At 29.5% G+C, this 21,572-nt stretch overlaps 1 protein-coding gene across 1 annotated transcript; it reads left to right on the top strand.

The window, feature by feature from the left end:
- Positions 1 to 6,840: 6,840 nt before the first annotated feature.
- LOC139850016 (transcription factor bHLH157-like) lies at positions 6,841 to 10,424 on the top strand. The gene is made up of 10 exons (XM_071839615.1): positions 6,841 to 6,960; positions 7,506 to 7,595; positions 7,690 to 7,792; positions 7,937 to 7,978; positions 8,086 to 8,145; positions 8,241 to 9,194; positions 9,293 to 9,394; positions 9,486 to 9,626; positions 9,707 to 9,838; positions 9,950 to 10,424. Exons 1-10 carry the CDS (start codon positions 6,851 to 6,853, stop codon positions 10,139 to 10,141), a joined length of 1,926 nt encoding a protein of 641 aa, XP_071695716.1. The 5' UTR covers positions 6,841 to 6,850; the 3' UTR covers positions 10,142 to 10,424.
- Positions 10,425 to 21,572: the final 11,148 nt, after the last annotated feature.

The following is a 21,572-nucleotide window of genomic DNA, read 5'->3' as shown; positions in this document are numbered from 1 at the left end:
AGATGCTTATGATACCTTAACCCTTTAGGTATATTCATATATATCACTATTAAGTGATCCATACAGATAAGTAGTAACAACATTCATGAGATGCATTTAAATAACTACCAGGTTAATTAAGTGTCTAATAAGTAATTGTATCCATTACAGGAGGATAAGTTTTCCTCCTAATTCATTTCTGGTCTTTGTGGAAAATATTGAGTTACAAGTCTAGTTTTGCCTTGTAACTTCATTTGCACATTTCTTTTCGGATAAAAATTCATTTGTATCCCATACGTTTCACATCTTTAAAAGTGATAACGATTGATCCGAAAACTTTTCTTTTATCGAGCGATTCTAATTCAGCTCGTATTGCTCCTTTCCATTGAGCTCAATCATGTCCATTTTGTATATTCAATGACAGATTTTAGTTTCAGATCATCATCTTTATTCATGATGTCATTGTAACATTATATGAAAATATCTCATAGAGATTTTAATTTCATTTCGGTTCCATAATATTGCATAGTTTATCGCAATTTTAGTATTTACATTTATCAATATCCTCTGCAGAAGGAATATTGATTTGTGGTTCTTCTTGAACACTTTCTTTTACCTCATTATCAGCTGATTTTCTTTTTCGAGGATTTTTATCTTCGGAACCAATTGATCTTCCACGTTTGATGCGTGGCAAAGACTCAACAGTGACATTATTGCCAGCTTTTGGAATTTCAGTTCGAGCTGGAGCATTTATCGCTGGTATATATGATTTAGTCACTTTTTTTATATCTGTAAATGCATAAAGTAATTAATTTGCAAGTTCTTGCATATGCATTATTTTTGAACTTTCGTTTCACATTCTTTTGTGCGAGTTCAATATACCTTAATTGATGTTCACATCATGAAGCATCATTTTATTTTTTATTTTTTTTCTCCCCCTAATCTAGGGAACAATGTTTTATTAAAATGACAATCAGCAAAACGTGCTGTAAAAACATCACCCATCATGGGTTCAATATATCTTATGATTGAAGATGTTTTATATCCAAAATATATTATCATCTTTCTTTGAAGAACCATTTTATTGTGTTGTGGTGATACAATTGGAACATACACTGCACAACCAATGTTTTAAGGTAGAAAATATTTGGCTCTTGGCCAAAATCAAGTAGTAAGTGAAAATATTTATGACTTCCACATGGTATAATGCGAATTAATGTCGCAACATGTAAATTTACATGTCCACATATAAATATTGAGAGTTTTGTACTCATTATCAATTGTCTATTTATTAGCTGCAAGCGTTTATCTATTGATTCAGCTAAACCAATTTTGTGTATGCATATGAGCAACTGGATGTTCAACAACAATCCCTGTAGATATATAATGATAATTAAATGCTTGAGATGTTAACTCACCAGCATTATCAAGTCTCATCCTTTTAATGGTGTAATCAGAATAATGTGTTCTCAATTTAATAATTTGTGCAAGAAACTTTGCAAATGCCATATTACGGCTTGATAACATATAAATATGAGACCATCCGCTAGATGCGTCTATTAGAACCATGAAATATCAAAATGGTTCACATGATGGATGAATTGGTTCATATATCTTACCTTGAATTCTTTCAAGAAACATTTGTGATTCTTTTTCACAATATACTTTTCATTAATCACCATATGTGCTTTCCATTAATCACCATATGTGTTTTTTTTTATCATATATCCTTTTCACCATATACGCTTTTAATCATATGCGCTGTGTTTTTCACCATATGCGCTTTTAATCATATGCGTTGTACTTTTCATCATATTCGCTTTTTATCATATGCGCTTATCATATGCGATGCGCTTTTTATCATATGCGCTTTTTTATGTGAATAGTAAATTAATTAATTTCGTTTTACTATTCATATGAATTAATTTAGATTTACTATTTTGTTAATTGAGTAATATATATATATATATCATATACTTGTGACTCCGAAGGCTCAAATGAATTTGACCATATAGTTATACGTTGTACCTTGCACATTAATTTTCAGTAGAAGCTTTAGATGCATATTATTTTCAGTAGAAGCTTTAGATGCACTTTTTTTTTAATCACCAAATACCACAAACACTTTGTTTGCGTTTGTTCATAGTCATCAATGAAAACCATTTTCTTTAATTTTATTTTATACAATAAAATTAACGCATCATTATTCTTTTCAAAAACAATAATCTATTGTTATTATTCACTTGTGCCATGTTTAACAACAAAAGTCAACAACCTCTGTCTTGTTTGTTGTGGCAACCAAAAACAACCTTTGCTTTTGTTACCGAGAATCCAAGACCAAAAAACAATTAATTTTTAATTAATATTTTATCAAAACCATAAATAATTTTATTGATCTACGTTGATATGGCCATAAAGAATTGACGGCTGACCTACTTTTGTAAGTGTATTTCGGCTATCATCCCGAAAACGCACAACGACCTTTTTTTTTTTTATGAACTATTTGTTTCATATCTAGCTTAGGCAATTATTGTGAACATTTGGTCCCTATAAGAGCATTTATTTTTTAGACTTTTAGTTGATTTGTACTTGTCACAATTAGGGATAGCACCCGCGGGTCGTGGATGCGGATCCATTGGATCCATCACCCGTACCCGCGGATTTTTTTTAAGAGACATCCAATTGAACCCTTGTTCGTTGAAACAATTTGACTATATTTTTACTCCCCATTATTAAACGGGCCATTTTGATGCACACTCTTAAAAAAATAATTTGTTTTTTAAGTTTTATTATTCAACCTCCTTTTTTCAACGGTCACGTTTTTAACAAAACATTTGACAAGTTTGGAAAAAAGTTTTTTATTGATTATCATCAAAAGTTTTCTATTGTCACTCTACTGGATGGAATTATGGCATACAACCAAAATTGCAACCCAACACTACATAAGAACAAAAAGGTTGTTTTTAATTAACATATGTATATGTGTTAAACTCGGAATAATAATAACTTATTTTAGAAAATTAACATAAGACATGTTGAAACATTTTTGTCACATTTAGCTCATCAAGTCTAATACTTATCATTGATAGATTTTATCACGTCTAGGAGATGTTTACTTTTTTCTTGTATTAAGTCCTACTTTCATTTACCTTTGTTTGGAAAAAAAAAAATTTTACTTTGCTTTCCCCCTTTCTGTAAAACTCATTTAAACACTTTCTTTGTTTTTTTTTTTTAAAAAAAACTTCCTTTTTTTTACGTTACCCGTAAATTATAAATATATAAAAAAAACTTTTTGTTTAAATTTTTTTTCTAGTTTTTAAAAGGCCACTTGACTAATTTTTTAATTCTTTCACAACACCTGATATCGTGATCGTGACCTTTCACCAAAGCAAGAGATATTCTTGATAAACTAAACACGGACTCGTGTTTGAAATTGTCGGCCACAAAAAAAATTCATTTGATAAAAGTATATATATTTTTTTAGTTATAGAAGGAGACCACTTCATTTTCAATACTTCATTTTTGACAAAAAACTATTCCATTTTACCATCCCCTTTTTTTTCTTACTTTAACTTTTAAGATATACTTTTAATAAAAATACAAACTACTTTTTCTTATTTTAACTTTTAAGATTTACTTTTAATAAAAATACAAACTACTTTTTGTATTTTAACTTTTAAGATTTACTTTTAATAAAAGTACAAACTACTTTTTCTTATTTTAACTTTTAAGATTTACTTTTAATAAAAATAAAAACTACTTTTTGTATTTTAACTTTTAAGATTTACTTTTAATAAAAGTACAAACTACTTTTTCTTATTTTAACTTTTAAGATTTACTTTTAATAAAAATACAAACTATTTTTTTATTTTAACTTTTAAAATTATAAATTTAAGAATAAACATTAGTATGCATGAAATAAATAATGATTAATTGCATAAGTAATCATAAATGTTAGATAACATATAAAGACCCCGTCGTATTCGTATTGATCGGAATTAATCTCGACCCATGGTACCGTGTTGTCAAATGACGTGTTGCGTACGTAAAGTACCGTGTTGTCAAATGACGTGTTGCGTACAATCATGAGGTCTTATTAACATAAATATAAATGTTAGTGAAGTTAATAAGAGTTAGATTACAGAAAATATAATTCAGGTGGTATAACCGACCATATATAACTTAAATAACATAAATATAAATGTTAGTGAAGTTAGTAAAAGTTAGATTACAGAAATATAATTCAGGTGGTATAACCGACCATATATAACTTAAATAACATAAATATAAATGTTAGTGAAGTTAGTAAAAGTTAGATTACAGAAATATAATTCAGGTGGTATAACCGACCATATATAACTTAAATAACATAAATATAAATGTTAGTAGTCCAAAATTTGATATATTCGAGTCTGAAAATTATTAATAATTTCATACCTTGATTAGTGATTCGTGATCGTTTGAAATATCTTTTAATTACACTAAGCTTTTCGTGCTGATAACGTGTTATAATTCAGTAGGCTTATAACTACCTTTAATGGTTATAAGAACAAAGAGAGAAAAAGAGAGAAGAAGGAGAGAAGAAATATTGATATTGATATTTCAAGAGAAATGGTGCACCTTAAATGGCTACCATACATGTTTATTTATAACATAAAATATTACTATGCAAGAAATATAATAATAATAAAATTAACATCCAATCTAGATATTTTATAACACAATCTAGATATTTTATAACAAATAATAATAATAATAATAATAATAACTACTGGTCAAGTATTTTATTCTCCAGTTAAATTTTTTTTTTTTTTTGAACAACATGATATTCTAAAACTAGCAAGGTGCTAGAAAAGAAAAATTACAAAAAGTTCATAAGGTTTTACAACCACATCACCCAGTTAAGTCTAACCTTATTATAACGAAAATGCCACAATTAAAGCTTGTAATCACTATGCTATCAACTACATCCTGCTTCCGAAATTTTTTATCGTTAAAAAATGCTTTTATGAAGTCTCCAAATGTTCTAAAAAGTATAGAGGACGATAACCCGAATAATCATTTGTTGATTACCACTCCAAGGAGATCCTTCAATCCAAGACCAAACATCTTCGATAGAATTCCAAATTGGTAGAGCTAAGTTGAGCCAACGACCAATCTTTCATCAAATTTGAAAATTTTCATAATTATGTTAATTATCGTTTGTAATCATATCATTGGTTGTAACACAATACGGAGTACTACGTATAACTTAAAGTATTAATAATTGAAACATGTTTTACACAATTCATTTTTTGTTAAGATTACATTACATTATATTAAAGTTAAATGTGGTAGATCAATTAAACACATCATACAGTACTCGTATACTAAAATGAGAAAATATTACTCCGAATTAGTTAGCAATGATTGGCTAAATATTGTCATTTAGCAAGTAGAATCCTATGAACAAATAGTGCATATAGGAACCCATGATCTTGCAAAATGCACTTTTAATTTCCTAATTTTTTACATTTAACACATATAGAAGAATACATTCTTCTATAAAAATATTCACATCGAACCAAATTAGTCTTTTTCATGACAAAAATATGTAAGGTTACTTGTGACGAATAATTCGACAGGGAAATGTAAGCATTATACAAATGAAGACAAAAAGGTGACATTATTGGTAGCAAAGGTGTTAAATTACTATTTTTTTTCTTTCTAAAATAACGAATGCTACAGAACAAAAGCTAATTCATTGAAAGATGAAATAACCGAACAATGATATAATGATATAGCGGACGGGCTCGAAACTACAAAAAACAAGAACCTACCCGCTATCTACTACCGAGCCACACCGACAAACTCACAAAAACACAACACTAACCTCATAAACAACTACCAGATATCCTGACACTAAAATTCTAAGAAAAGAAGCAACACCAAACTTTAACAATAACAAGCATAGATGAAAAAATAAACCAAACGATGAAGGAGACTAATGACCCGAATTTACCGCATTGTCGATGACTGCATCACGTCTACGGCCATTTCTCAACCGATCTTTAATCGTATACTTTAGGACGTTAGACGACCTGGGTCCCACCAAAGTAGCCGATGAAGTGGACAAAACACCCTCCCTCTCTAAACGATCAAATTACATATCCAATAGCAAAATCCTTTGCATAAAAACTGATTCTTGAAAACTTAATAAGACAGCATGTAAACCTTGGAATAAAAAGCAGAAATAACTATAGTCCAAGGAGCAATTGTGTAATTAAGCCATTAATAAACGACACATAAATGGTACAAGATCTCTGTTATCCTTTGAGCTCAGTGTTTTTCTTTTGGTTTTTTCTTCCTCAGACAAAACCCAAACATACCCCACCTTCAAATCAAAAAATAATACTACTGTACTAATAATAAATAATTAAAAAGTTTACCTCTCCCTGAGACCCTGACTCATAACAGAGATCCCTTAAATAGCTTTGTTTTCTCAAGGAATAACAGCTTTTTTTTCTATAACCCCTTTTATTATTTTAACTATTTAATTTTCTTAAAATTAAGCCTCAAACACCCCAAAAATCATTTTTTTGGCAGTGTAAGAATAACAACACATCAGAAACTGAAAACCCTTCATCTTTTTCATTTTTATAGTAACAAAAAATATCAGCTTTATCATACAAACTTAAGCTTAGAATAACACACAAGTTACTTTCCCAAAGCACTTGTATTTTTCAGTGGAGTTTGAAATCTTTGTCTAGTGGAAGAAGAACAAGACCTGTCCTTTTGTTCAGAATTTTGTTGGAGAGATACAAATAGTCCTTCATTCAGAGCAAAAAAAAAAAAAAAGATTTTTTTTTTTCTTGGGTTGATTTGTGAAGAAATGGGTACATCACTGAATGATTCAGCTGTTAAAAATGTGCTCAAGAATCTTTGCATCTCTTATGGTTGGTCTTATGGTGTTTTCTGGAACTTTGACCAGCCAAATTCCATGTATGAATGCATCTCTCTATCACATACATATAGATATAGATATAGAATATGTGTATATGTATATATGCATATGTTTGTGTTACTATATAACTATGTCACTGTTAATCTTGTGAATTTTGATTTTTTTAGGGTTGCTTATTCATCTCAAAATCATTAATATAGTGTATAGTGTAATTTTCTGCATACCCTTTATTACTCTGTTATCAAAAATGTATTTTTATTAGTATCATTTTTAAATTTTTATGTAGTTTAGATAGAGCAAGATTTGTTTTCAAGAAAAATATGCTGATTTTAAACTTTTATGAAAGTGGGTATCAAGAAAATGACAAGATCATTTGTTTTATTTAGCTTTGTTTGGAGGTGAAATCTTGTTAGCATAATGTAGTTGAATTTAGTAAATCCATACATTAATTTTTTCCAAAAGAATATTCCTCAACTTAATTGTTCATAAATTCAAATTAGTGTGATTTTTATGGTATATTAATATACCTATTCTTTTATTTATTTTTAATTATTTAATTATAATTATGTTTTCTATTTTACAGATTGTTGACTATGCAAGATGCTTACTTTAAGGAGGAAATTCAAGGTTTACTTGATGATTTGGTTCTACAATCACCCATTCTTGGAGGAGGGTATGCTCATTTTCTCAAATCTTGGTGTAAAGTTGATTCATTTAACAATCTTTCAATGCTAATAACAAATAATACTTTCTTAAAATTTTGTTAGGTTAATTGGACAGGCTGCTTTAACTAAAAAACACCAATGGTTGTCCTCAGAAGATAATTACATAGGACAATGTTCTTCGGGTTCGATCTGGGATATGTTTCAGGTATTAATCATGAATTAAAATTAAAATTCTTCTTACAACATAACCAAAAACTTTGTTTTCCAATATGAATTTATTTCCATGTTAAACCATATTTTTGATAGAACCAATAGTCAATTAATATTATTTTTTTCTTTTTTTCCCCAGGATGAATCGAAATTTTGTCGACAATTTTCCTTGGGAATAAAGGTAATTCTGCTTATTTCAACTTCAAATTTTAAAATGGTACCACATTATGTGTCTATTTATGGGACATTATCTATATTTCTATGTATATTTAACAATCAATCTTGCAGACAATTGCAGCAATCCCTGTGGAACCACAAGGAGTGGTACAATTTGGGTCCATTGAGAAGGTTAGCAAGCAAAGCATCATATTGGGTCCATTTTGTCAATGTAGGTTTTGTCAATATACGTTATGCGGATCTAATAATTTTGTTTTATATTTCAGATTTCGGAGAAGGCAGAATTTGTAAATCAGACGAAACAAATGTTTAATGGTTTGTTTGCTTCCTTGATATCATCCAAAGATTCCTACTTTGGCGGTGCTACTCAATTTACGCTCGATCAAAATTCTTTAACATTTCTAAATCAACCTTTATCTTTCGGTTCAGAATCTCAACCCATGTTTCTTGACAATAATCAGTATAATTCACATTTAGAACCAAATAGAATACCATGGAGTACTACTTCTAGTTTGACTTCGGTCAACGAACCACAACCGAATATGTTTGACTTACCGATGGATTTTGGAATCCTCGACGAATTCTTCCAAACCGGAGATTTTAATACCTCTCAGTGGGTCCCTCAATCCCCTGTCCAAAGCAATGTTACACTAAATGATCAACTCTTATCACAATCAACAGGATTTCATACCATCAGTTCGGATGAAAAAGTCAAACCTTTGACTTTTTCTGGAACCGATGTTAATCTGTTAGGAAGTAACGGAGACTTGGGAGACATTGTAACACCTCTCGTAAATGAAAACCATTCACGTTTCGATTCGTATAATTCAGGAGCCTCAAAGTCAAATTTGACTCAAAATATCAATAATGACATAACTACCCTTCCTCCTAAAAAAGGATTGTTCTCGAATCTTGGTATCAAGGAGCTGTTTGAGGGTAAATCTGGTACCTCCACTTCTTGCATTGAGGATCAAGTTTCGACTGAAGTTAAAAGAAGGAAACTTGAAAATTCCATTTTTAAATCGGAGCCTGGTTTATGGACAAGTGATAGTTATAGCATCGATGGTTCGAGCACAATTTCGCAAGCTAAGAAAAAAGCTGAACCTGCAAAACCGGCTAAGAAAAAAGCTAAACCAGGGACTCGACCCCGACCCAAAGACCGTCAGATGATATTAGATCGTATGGCTGAGCTAAGAGAACTTATTCCTAATGGTGAAAAGGCAAGTAAAATGCTTACATTTATTTAAATTTAAAGTGCACAAAAATATTAAGATTGTGTACAGTTTTTAATAATGGATTGATTGTGTTGATTTTACAGATGAGTATCGACTGTTTATTGGATCGAACGATCAAACACATGCTTTTTTTGCAAAGTGTAACAAAACATGCAGACATAATCAAACAGATTGATGAACCAAAGGTGATCATATAATCTTGAAACATGGCCATTTACAAAGGAAAAAAGTTCTGTTTTTGACATAAATTTAATTTTTTTTTTTTTCATTTTTCAGCGTAATGGCGTCATTCCGAATAAGTATTCCAATGATCCAAACAACAATGGCGTTACATGGGCCTGTGAATTGGGGAATCAATCGATGATTTGTCCGTTAATTGTCGAAGACCTTAGCACTCCGGGACAGATGCTCATTGAGGTAAAAAGAACACCGGTATCTGTTTCTGTACGTAGCTTAATCTTTGAAAGATCTTGATAACAGATGTATGTTTGGTGCAGATGATTTGTGAAGAACACGGGTTTTTTCTTGAAATAGTGGACATAATTCGCAGTTTTGGTTTAAGCATATTGAAGGGAGTCATGGAAGCTCGCGAAGAAAAAATATGGGCCCGCTTTATAGTTGAAGCTGAGGTAACCAGACTTTTGACTCATCAGATTCTTCAAACAAGCAGATTAACCTCAACTAGACATTTTATTTTATTGTGTTTATGTTAATATGCTAAAAATGATTTCATTTTGCAGGCAAAAAGACATGTAACACGGCATGAGATATTTGCAGCACTTGTTCAACTATTACAAACAATCGGATCAAACGGAACTCATCTTGATAACAAAATGATGCAAACTGGGAATTCACTGCACAACAATTTCCAGCATTCGAGCACACAACTTCCTGTAAGTTTTGCGGACGCCGGGTATTGCGTAAACTTATGACGTTATTACGAATACCATGAGACTTGACCATGATTGGTATTCTATGGAGAAAAGAAGTAGTGATTTCGGGCGAAAAATGGAGAATGATGATGTGGACGTTGTGTCTCGTATGGTTAGGTTCATAGTAACGTAGACGTTTTTTTGGGTTGCTTGTTTTTTGTTTTGATTTTTAGTGTTTGTTTTGTTGGTATCTTTCAGGCAGTTTTCATCAGAGGTTAAATGTTAATAGTGTGAACTAACATGAAAGAACCAAAATATTTGTAGGCTGACAGCCACCTTGTGATTAGGTCATGCATTTGGGCTTTGGTTGGTTTAAATGTTAGTATTAAGTATTACAGTAATTATATACACTTGTTGGCATTTAAAGAAACAAAGTTAAGCCTTATCAAAACTATAACATGTTCACTCAAAACTCATTGTTAGACTTAGATGTGTGTAGTGTCATAACCATATGATATTTTTATAACATTTAGTGTAGGAAAACATGCTCAAATCTCAGCCATCAATTAAATGAGTAAAATAAAGTGAAAAATATGATGTGTTGAATAACAATATTAATAAATAATAATGCTGATTAATACTCCCTATTTGTTAAGGTGGAAAATGTGAAAAGGACATTACTTTAAAGTGTAAACAATTCAAGGATGAAAGACAGTGTGAAAAGTTGAAGACTAGCTTTTGAGCATGAATTAAGATGGTGGTTCATCAATGTGCAGTTTACAAAACAATGGTTAATTAACAGACACTCATTAATACAGTTAACTTCAACAAGACAATTAGTCAATTACTAATACTATACTTGCAGATTGAGCAAAGTCTAGGGACAAATTATTATTATTTTCTTAATATATAATTTATATATACTTCTTGCTTCTGATATTTGGGTCTGCATTTCATGTTAGTGCTTATCAAAAGATAGATAAGTGGTCTACCCATTCCATAGTGAAGGGTTAAACAAACCAATGAGATAAAATCCTTAATTTTACAAAATATTGTTGAAAATTAGACTTAGCATTCATGACTTAATTCTTTTCCTTTTCAAATACATACAAAACTGCAGGTTTACATTAGTATATTGAATGAGAACAGATACAATATTGCACCTGATAAACTTAGTGTGAAGACACCTTTATGATACTCTTTTTTTATCACAAAAAAACAGTTTTCTTTTTCAAGTTATCTTCATCAACTTATGTTGGTAACTCTTACTTAGCCAGTTAACCTGTATGTGTATATAGGTGTCCGAAAGCTACGGAGTTGTTAATATTCAAGAATAGGATGACAAGAAGTAAACAAATTAGCTACAAGTGTTTGGCTCAAACCTTCTTAACGGTATTTTCCTTCACGTTAGATTCTGTTTGACCCGTTTTGCTGAAACCTTCTTAATTTTGTTTCAGGTAAATGGGTCAAAATGACCACAACTGTATTCTACAAGTGACCAATTTCATTCTGTTTCGTCCATTTCATGTCCGATTGGATCCGGACTATCGTTGGAGGAGACTGGAGAGGCCCAGATGGACTTGGGTTTGAGGGGAGGCTTGTAAATGATGCAAATCAAAGTCCCACATCGGTCATATGACAAAAACAAATGTATGTACATACATAAGAAATAGTAGCCAATCATATGTTTACATGTATGCATAAGAAATATAGAATGACGAAATTGCCCTTTCTACTCAAGTGCCTTTTATACTGAAATTAGTTACTAATACATGTTTTATTGAGCAAATAATAATGATTTATTATTCTGAAGATGGTTTTTTTTCATATTTTTTTGAGCTTGTGACATTAAACCTTTTTAGATTTGTGTTGGTTTTAAATATAATTTTGTGTGGACTTGGGTCAGATGTCAATGGCCTAATTGCTTGATAGATATATATCATATAAATGTTGATTTTTTGAGCCAAATTAAGACCAAAATGAAAATCCTATGGGCTCATATAACATCATAATCTCACCCAGTAAATAGTAACTAGCTCTAGATTTTGTAGTTCATCGGTACCGTTTCGCATTAACAAATATCAATTGAAGACATAGACATCGACTATACAGTTTACTTTACAGTGCTCACGACTCATGTAAATTTACTCGCGGTCGTCATCTAACCAAGAACATAATTATTCGATGTAATTGTATTTACGAATGGTTTTAAGTGCAAAAATATGAGTGAAACTTGAATTTATGGAGTTTAAGCAGGGTGTATATACTTTGAAAGTGAACAATTATACAACAACAAAGTAAAATCCTTCAATCACAGAAGACAAATTTTTCAATCACGAGAGGTAAAGAACACTAAAAATCAACCAGAGCACAAATCGTAGCAGTAGTTAATCAGTAGTTAATCAGTACATAATACTTCACAATCTAACTCTCCTTAGTTCATAAAATATGAACTAAATACTCTCAAGGTACAAAAAAATTAGAAACCCTAATTTGATCGAGAGAGAATAAGACTGGAAAGATAAAAAAGAAAAAATAAATAAATAAAGTATATATAATAATTTAAAATTGCATCAAGGTTCCTCCAACATGCTTCTTTACTTCACAGATCCAGCAGAGTTTAAATTGTATAAAATATTTTTTTCCTTCGAAAAGGAAGACCCCAAAAGTCATGTGTTTGGTGGGGATTGAACTTGGGTCTCCTTTGGCGATTCTTAAACACCCAATCACTCAACCACTCCTTTGGGGTTAAAATATAAACATAAAACAATGTTTAGATTGTATAAAATATAACATTTCAATAGAAAGATTGAAATGTGATATGCTCTATTCGAGACGAGCAAATCTCCAAGAAAATTGACGAAGACAGAAAGAATTTTATTGATTGAATTTTTACATAATGCTTTCTGTTAACAAACTCAATTTCCCTAAGCATCGACGTCATTACCAGTATTGACAAATAATTCTAATCGACCCATCAGCTACTGACACGTGAACTTTTACAACTAATTTCTGTTATTAACCAGCTCAACGTTCAACGGGTCTATGTGGTAATATCCGGACCATTTTGGTAAGCCCAGCTTCCTCTTGGTCCTTGTATCTCCAACTGGATCACCCTTATTATTTTTTATTGGGCTCAATTCTTCGTCTGGCCCAATAGCTGTATCAAAATGAATGTAGTCGGAAAAGGATATTGAATGCGGACAATGGAATGAATGTTACATTTGCTTCACGTAATGATATTGGGACCCATCATCCCGTTAATTCGTCAATCAAATTTTGTTAAACTACACGTTAATAAGATTGAATTTGGATCACTTAAAATATACTCCGTATCAAGGTTGCAAAATTCGTTATTCGGGGATTAATCGGTCGGGACTTTAGAAGGATTAATCGGTAATTCGGAGATTATTCGGGAATTAATCGGATTGTACTGTATACATTTAAGTATTAAATTTCAAAAATTATATGTGTAAATATGGAAAAAAAAACCATAAATATAAAAATAAACTTTAACATAATTGTCTAAAATTATTCATTTTGCTCAAAAACTATAAAGTTCTAGTGTAAATTCATGTTATAATGTTAATCTTTTTTACTTTGTCCGACTTTGATTACCAAATTCGATTTTGACCCATCAATTGACGTTGACCGTTTAATTAAACGGATTAATGAAAATCGGAACGGATTGCTCTTAGAAATGATTAATTGGAGATTAATCAGCGAGTAATCGGGTTTTTTACAACACTGCTCCGTATTATACTAGTTTTATGAGTCACGATACTTACGACACTTGTCTAAATTAGTATACGATAGCGTTAGTATTGATACTCATCAAATGTATAATACAACTATAATAAAAAATCATTTATCATCGATAATATTTGTATCGAAAGCATTATTATTAAAAACATTGTATACGATAACGTTAGTAATGCACACACTTCATATAATGTATGATTACATTAGTATGAGACATTGAAAACATTAGTATCGAAAATGTTAGTATTGATTATTGAATACAATTACAATACAACAATCAGTTGTTCCCATTCAATGTCGCAAAATTTCTTGAACATACAAAATTTCTTGAACATATAGTGATACGTTTATGAGCCCGTCCGTTAAAATATTTAACTATCATATTTTGTATTTAGTATAGATATTTTATTGTTTATTTAATTTAAGTTATATACCTAATTTTATTTAAGATTTATTCATTTACTTATTTTTTTTAAATTTTACACACACATTTGTGTTGTGGGGTATAATTTATGCTCAAATATAGTCTTATGTATTAGGACGCAGATCTTGTTTACTACTCCGTATTTTTTTATGTGTATACCTGTTAAAAGCCGATAATAATATTGTTAGATTTAATATTTAAGTTATTGTATTGTACTTAGAATATGATTAAACAATATTAACTTTTATAATGATATTATTTTATTTATTTATTTAATTTAAATTATTATTTTTATTTTATATTTTTGTTAACGTCAAAAGTAAACTTCTATTGCTCGTGTTACTTCTATTTCTATTTTTATATTATATTATTTTGTTTATTTACTTTAATATTTAAATTAATTGTATTTTATTTGGAATATGAATATTTTCCTTATTTGAGAAAATCATTAAATAGATGGAAAGATCGATAGAGTGACATGTGACAAGATTAAATGAGGAGTTGACACGGCAACATAATAGCACTGTGACAACCCGAAAATTTCCGATCAAATTTAAACTTAATCTTTATATGATTTCGACAAGATAAGCAAAGTCTGTAATGTTGAGTCTCAAAAAAAAAATTTGAAACTATATTCATGTAATCAATTACCTTTTGACTGTGCTCGATGATTCACGAACAATTATTTGTAAATAAATATGTATGTATATATATATATATATATATATATATATATATGTGTGTGTGTGTGTGTGTGTGTGTGTATATATATATAAATGTAAGTTTATATTATAAATTGAAATTATAAAATATAATTTAAACATGAGAATTAAATATGTAAAATGAGATACAAAATAATTATATATAATTTAAAAATGAATCTATATATATGATTTCTATGCATAATTATTATTATATGTATATTGTAATATATAGAAATCTTAGAAATAATAAATAATCAATAAAAGTTAATATATGATATACTATATGAAAAATAAATATTACATAAGTAATAATACATATATATAATACAAGTATAACTTAGTTGTTATAATACTATTGTTATTACTTTCAATATTAATATCAATATTAGTATTATTAATGTTATTATTATAAATATAATTTTAAGGCTATGATTAACATAATGAAGATTTTAAATACAAATACTATTATAAGAATAATTCAAATTATAATTTAAATATTATTAGTTAAAATCATTATTAAAAATAGCATTATTAACATTTCTATTAATAATTATCATTATTGTAATTATGATTTTAGTTATTAATATAATTATTATTATTATTTAGTATTATTATTATTATTTAGTATTTTTATTAATATTAATATTTATAATTATTAAATTAATAATACTGAATTATAAGATCAGATATATATATATAAAAAAAGAAAAACTGATTAATGTCGATATCATTTTTTTTCTTTTCTTATTGTTTCCTTTCTAAGCGAATATTTCATGTCGCCAAATCCTTGCTACAAAACAAGCTTAATCAAATCTGGTTACAGTATTAACAACTCATTTACATTTATTATAACACCTGATGCAAATCAAGAAGGAAAAGAAAACAGATAAATCAAAAACCAATTCGATGACCCTGTTCTTGGCAACTTTTAATTCATAATTCCATTCTGTAATAATTCTCAAACTCTATAAATGCAATTGTGTTGGAAATCATCCACTTAATCGATCTGTAAGTTTCCAGCCTTCGATTTCTTTTATTGAATTCAAATTTGAGAGTCAAAGTTCTAGTTTTAAAAGTCAAACAATTGTTATACGATCGAATTCAAGTTATCTGTTAAGATTCAAGGCCAATTAATGATGATCAAATTCAAGTTATCTGTTAAGATTCATGGCCAATTAATGATGTCAGTAGTTTCTTTAAACAATTTAAAACCTATTTCATGTGAAAATTTTATTTAAAACGATCTGTAAATCAAAAATCAAAATTGAGTTTCTTAAGCTCATACGGGTTCTGCTACTACAACTATTTAATTTATTTTCTCTTAGTTCGTTTCTGTTAATCAATAACCAACACAGCAGTTTGCTTCTGGTTCTTTTACAAATCAATAAAACCAATTCATTGTTATGAATGAATTGATTTCGGTCGATTTAAAATTGAAGAAAAAGAAGAAAATTGAAACAGTGTTTTAACGGTTTAAATGCATATAGGAATGGTATAATATCGGAAAAACTAAATCAGAAGGATGGTTAGGGCCATGTTGAGTGAACGGGAGGTTGCAGGTTCGAGCCCGTTCCCGAACAGTTTTTTTTTAGAGACGCTATTAAAGGGTACTCCTTTATTATTATTATTATTATTATTATTATTATTATTATTATTATTATTATTATTATTATTATTATTATTATTATTATTATTATTATTATTATTATTATTATTATTATTATTATTATTATTATTATTTATTGTTATTATTATTATTGCTATTCTAGTTATTATTGATATTATTACTACTAGTAGAATAAGTACTATTATTAAGAATTTTTGTTGTTATTAATATATTATCATTAATTAGTGTTGATTATCCTTACCATTAATATTAAAACAACAACAACATTATTATTATTAATAAAATGATAGTAATATTAAAAATAGTATAATTAAAATTTTAAGATTATCATTGTTATCCATATAAGTAGTAATATTATTATTACAACCATATTAATATTATTATTATCACTTTTACTAATAGTATCATTATCATTATTAATATTATTAAGTATCATTATTATTAGTATTAGAATTATCAGTTAACATTAAATATCAGTATTATTATATAACTATTGAAATTTCTGTTAAAACTATCATTTCTATCCTTTTTATTAAAAATTAACATTAATATTATTATTAAGATATTTATTATTTTTTATCATTAATAGAAAACTTATGATTTAGTTATTGTTATAAGTATGATTATTATTAATATTATCATTATAATCAAATACAACTTTTATTACTAATAGTAATATTATTTTACCAAATAAATATTATATATGTAAAAACATACATATAAGTAATATTATATATAAGTATGCATTAATCATACTAATAATTTTTATATTAATGTCCATATATAACAAAGTAGATATTTTTATTATAATACTAAGCAGATTCATATATTAATATAACTATATAAATTTTAATCAGTTTGAATATATATATAATTTAAGATAGAATATATGAGTTTGTTCACATACGATTATATGTTTTAATATATATATGAATGATATAGGTTCGTAAATCCAAGGCCAACCCTGCATTGTTCAGTATCGTCGTATGAATATTTTTACACAAAATATTGTATCGTGAGTTTCATTTGCTCCCTTTTTAAATGCTTTGCAATATATATTTTTGGGACTGAGAATACATGCGCTGCTTTTATAAATGTTTTACGAAATTGATACAAGTAATCGAAACTACATTCTATGGTTGGATTATCGAATCGAATATCACCCCTTTTAGCTTGGTAGCCTAAGAATTAGGGAACAGACACCCTAATTGACGCGAATCCTAAAGGTAGATATACGGGCACTAACACCCCCCATACTGAAAAATGGTATGCTTTAGTACTTCGAGTTTATATTATACAGATGGATTTCTGTTTTGGGGATATTCTATATGCATCTTGTTAATGTCGGTTACCAGGTGTTCAATCCATATGAATGATATTTTTGTCTCTATGCATGGGACGTATATTTATGAGAAATGAAAATGAAAATCTTGTGGTCTATTAAAATGATGGAAATGATTATTTATGTTAAACTAATGAACTCACCAACCTTTTGGTTGTCACTTGAAAGCATGTTTATTCTCAGGTACGAAAGAAAGCTTCCGCTGTGCATTTGCTCATCTTAGAGATATTATTTGGAGTCATTCATGACATATTTCAAAAGACATTGCATTCGAGTCATTGAGTTCATCAAGAATATTATCAAGTCATTTGTAGTTTAGATATATTATGAAATGGTATGCATGCCTGTCAACTTTCGATGAAATGAAAGTTTGTCTTTTAAAAACGAATGCAATATTTGTAAAATGTTTCATATAGAGGTCAAGTACCTCGCGATGTAATCATATGTTATTGTATTCGTTCTTATGGATTAGGACGGGTCTTTAAATGTGGTATCAGAGCGGTGGTCTTAGCGAACCAGGACTTGCATTAGTGTGTCTAACTGATAGTTGTTTAGATGCATTAGTGAGTCTGGACTTCGACCGTGTCTGCATGTCAAAAGTTTTGCTTATCATTTCGTGTCGAAAATTACCTGCTTATCAATCTTAGGGAATCACTTGCTTATCATTCTTAGTCTAGACACATCATACTGCAATGATTGCATGAATAGTGTATAGACAAAATTCATATCTTAGCGTATCTGCTAATTCATATCTTAGCGTATCTGTTATTGTTACCTTTGTCTGACAGATTCCGTAGATTCCTCCGTAACTTATGGAATTTTAGTATCATATATGCATATGTAAATTATGTATTGCAGGGTACTAATATATATCCTATAATCTATTTTTTATCGAAAATCCTTCATCTGATCGTACGAGATGAATCCCTCAACTAGTTCGAGCCCCTTAGATTCTGATAGCTATTCCGATAGTTATTCCGACAGCTATTCAGACATGAATATTCACCTAAGCTCCGGAAGCAGTGTCACCAGAATGAAATCAATCAATTAGCCATCCCCAATTCATCTGATGGGTTCGTAGTCCACTTAAATATTGGAGACAAGAAGAAGGCGATCCTTTCCACCAACCTAATTGCCCTCTTGGCGAAGAACCTGGAGCACTTACCGGCGAATCTATCCGAAACACCATTTTTAGCCTCATTTCCAGAGTAGTTTGACACGATTATATTCTATCCACAATTCTAAACCTTATTCATCCGCTCGTTCCGACCGACAATCATCCCAGAATAATTGAAGAAGTCAACGAGCTTCGCGCTCGAGTAATCAATTTGGAAAACGTGGTGCAAATCCTACCAGCTTCAGCAACAGCACCGGCAACACCAGTACCACCAACAACAACATCCACAGCACAAGCCTCAACACTACACGCCTCAAACTCACAGTCGGTACCCCAAGCATGATCTCCGTTCTACGTATTGTTCTACATCAGATGTCCTCGTTCGACATGGCGATTATGTAATCTCTAAAGTTTTAGAGATTATTCACTCTAGTTCCAACCGAAAATCAGATGATATTAATATCATATTAACTCATAAATCCATGATTACATCTGAAGAAAATATATATGTACATATGTTTTCATAAAGATTGTAATTAAAAATTCTTTTGTAGTGTTAATGGTGAAAATATTTTAACGGGTAGGTAATACCCGAGGAATATTTAGATTTCACATTAATAAGTTACACTGTAAATTCTTCCAATCTGATTCAACAGTCATTTACTATCCTACTTACATCTACAGATATACGAATCTGTTCACCGCAGAATAACCATTTTCATTCAATTTCATGTTTGGATTTTGACCTATCAGAATCCAACAAGTGGCATAATGAAGAACACATTTGACGAAATAAAAATTTGATAGAAACAAACAAATTAACTATAAAAAATTTTGTTAAGAATCCACGCTAACTGTTCCTAGCTAACTGATTACATTTTATTTATCGCAGTTTATTTATCGCAATTTAATTATTTCAATTTTATTTATCGTCATTTAATTTCTGTTATTTACTTTACGCACTTTATTTATCGTCATTTAATTTCTGTTATTTATTTTACGCACTTTAAATATCGGGACACGTATACAAGGTTTTGACATATCATATCGACGCATCTATATATATTATTTGGAATAACCATAGACACTCTATATGCAGTAATGCTGGAGTTAGCTATACAGGGTTGAGGTTGATTCTACAATAATATATATAGTTTGAGTTATGATCGAGTCTGAGACATGTACACGGGTCACGATACATATTAATTAATTCGAATATTATATATTAAATTATTGAACTGCTAACTGTGGACTATCAACTATGGACTGCCAACATTGGACAATTAAAATGAATTAAAATATTGTTTATAACATATGAAACTAAACAATTCTTCAAGCTTGCCACTTGATTTCATCTTAAACCTCATTTGTATCTTGACGATTACAATCTGCGTTCAAACCTTTCATTATTCTTGAAAACACCTCAATCGAGAGGATGAACCAACCGCAGTTCATCTACAGAAGAAAAGGTTTATGCATATAGTTATGCATCTGAAAAACTCTCGTAAACTGAGTAAACGTTTAACACATATCTGTGCTAGCTCCTTTGATGTTGTTAATATCGAAAATAACTTTGCAATTCCTTTTTAAATTAGCCAATTTTGTCACAGCTCCAGCAAATCAACATCGACCTTTCATTCGAATAAGCCTTATTATAACCTTGATATATATGCGTACTCTTTTATTGTTACCGGGAAGCTTTTATATTCCACCATATTACCAGCATTCCTATGTCAACAGTTATATATCTATATATGTTCATATATCTTCTGGACTGATGAATTACAATTCAGAATCTCTGAATTCCTAGAAAACACTCTAGCTTACGAATCAGATCTATGAGTTCTGAAAAAGCTGATGAAGCAGCAAAAACTAAAGACTGTTCAAACAGTCAAAAGTTTGATAATAAAGATCGACATACTAAAAGAGCTCAAAAGTTTGATACTGAAAAACGAATGGAGCAAATCATGAAGGAGACCAGGGACAAATACAAGGACCAAACCCTGTATTTAAAGAATCCTGATGATTCTATTTCTGATAAAATCTTTAGCGAATACCTTACTCCTTAACCGCTCTAAATCATCATGAATGAATTTCTTCATCACAATTTGATTCTGAAATTCTAAGATATCATCTTATTCTTCTTTATTAATATCCTCAATATTTCTGAAGATACCTTCATAAATATTCTCGTTCGAAATTATATACCTCTTTGTGCTATCTGTATTACATCATATTGAAAACTGTTTTAGTTTTCAATATTCTGTAACATCTAAGTATAAATTATGAATGAAATCTGGAGAAGTGTTGGAAACTGAAGCATGAGTTAGTATAATATAATGACACTTGATCAATGTGATTATATTACAGTAAGTCATGCTGAGTTTCTAATGGAACGTGATGATTCACAGACTATAACGTCATCATGTGTCATGTTACACGACTCTTACATTCTGTCTAATTTATAAACATATCAAGAACATATTTTTCTTGATAGTCCTATCTTTCCCTTGAA

Source organism: Rutidosis leptorrhynchoides, chromosome 5 (genome assembly GCF_046630445.1).
Source record: "Rutidosis leptorrhynchoides isolate AG116_Rl617_1_P2 chromosome 5, CSIRO_AGI_Rlap_v1, whole genome shotgun sequence".
Taxonomy (NCBI): Eukaryota; Viridiplantae; Streptophyta; class Magnoliopsida; order Asterales; family Asteraceae; genus Rutidosis; species Rutidosis leptorrhynchoides.
This window is presented reverse-complemented; position numbering and strand designations above follow the sequence as displayed.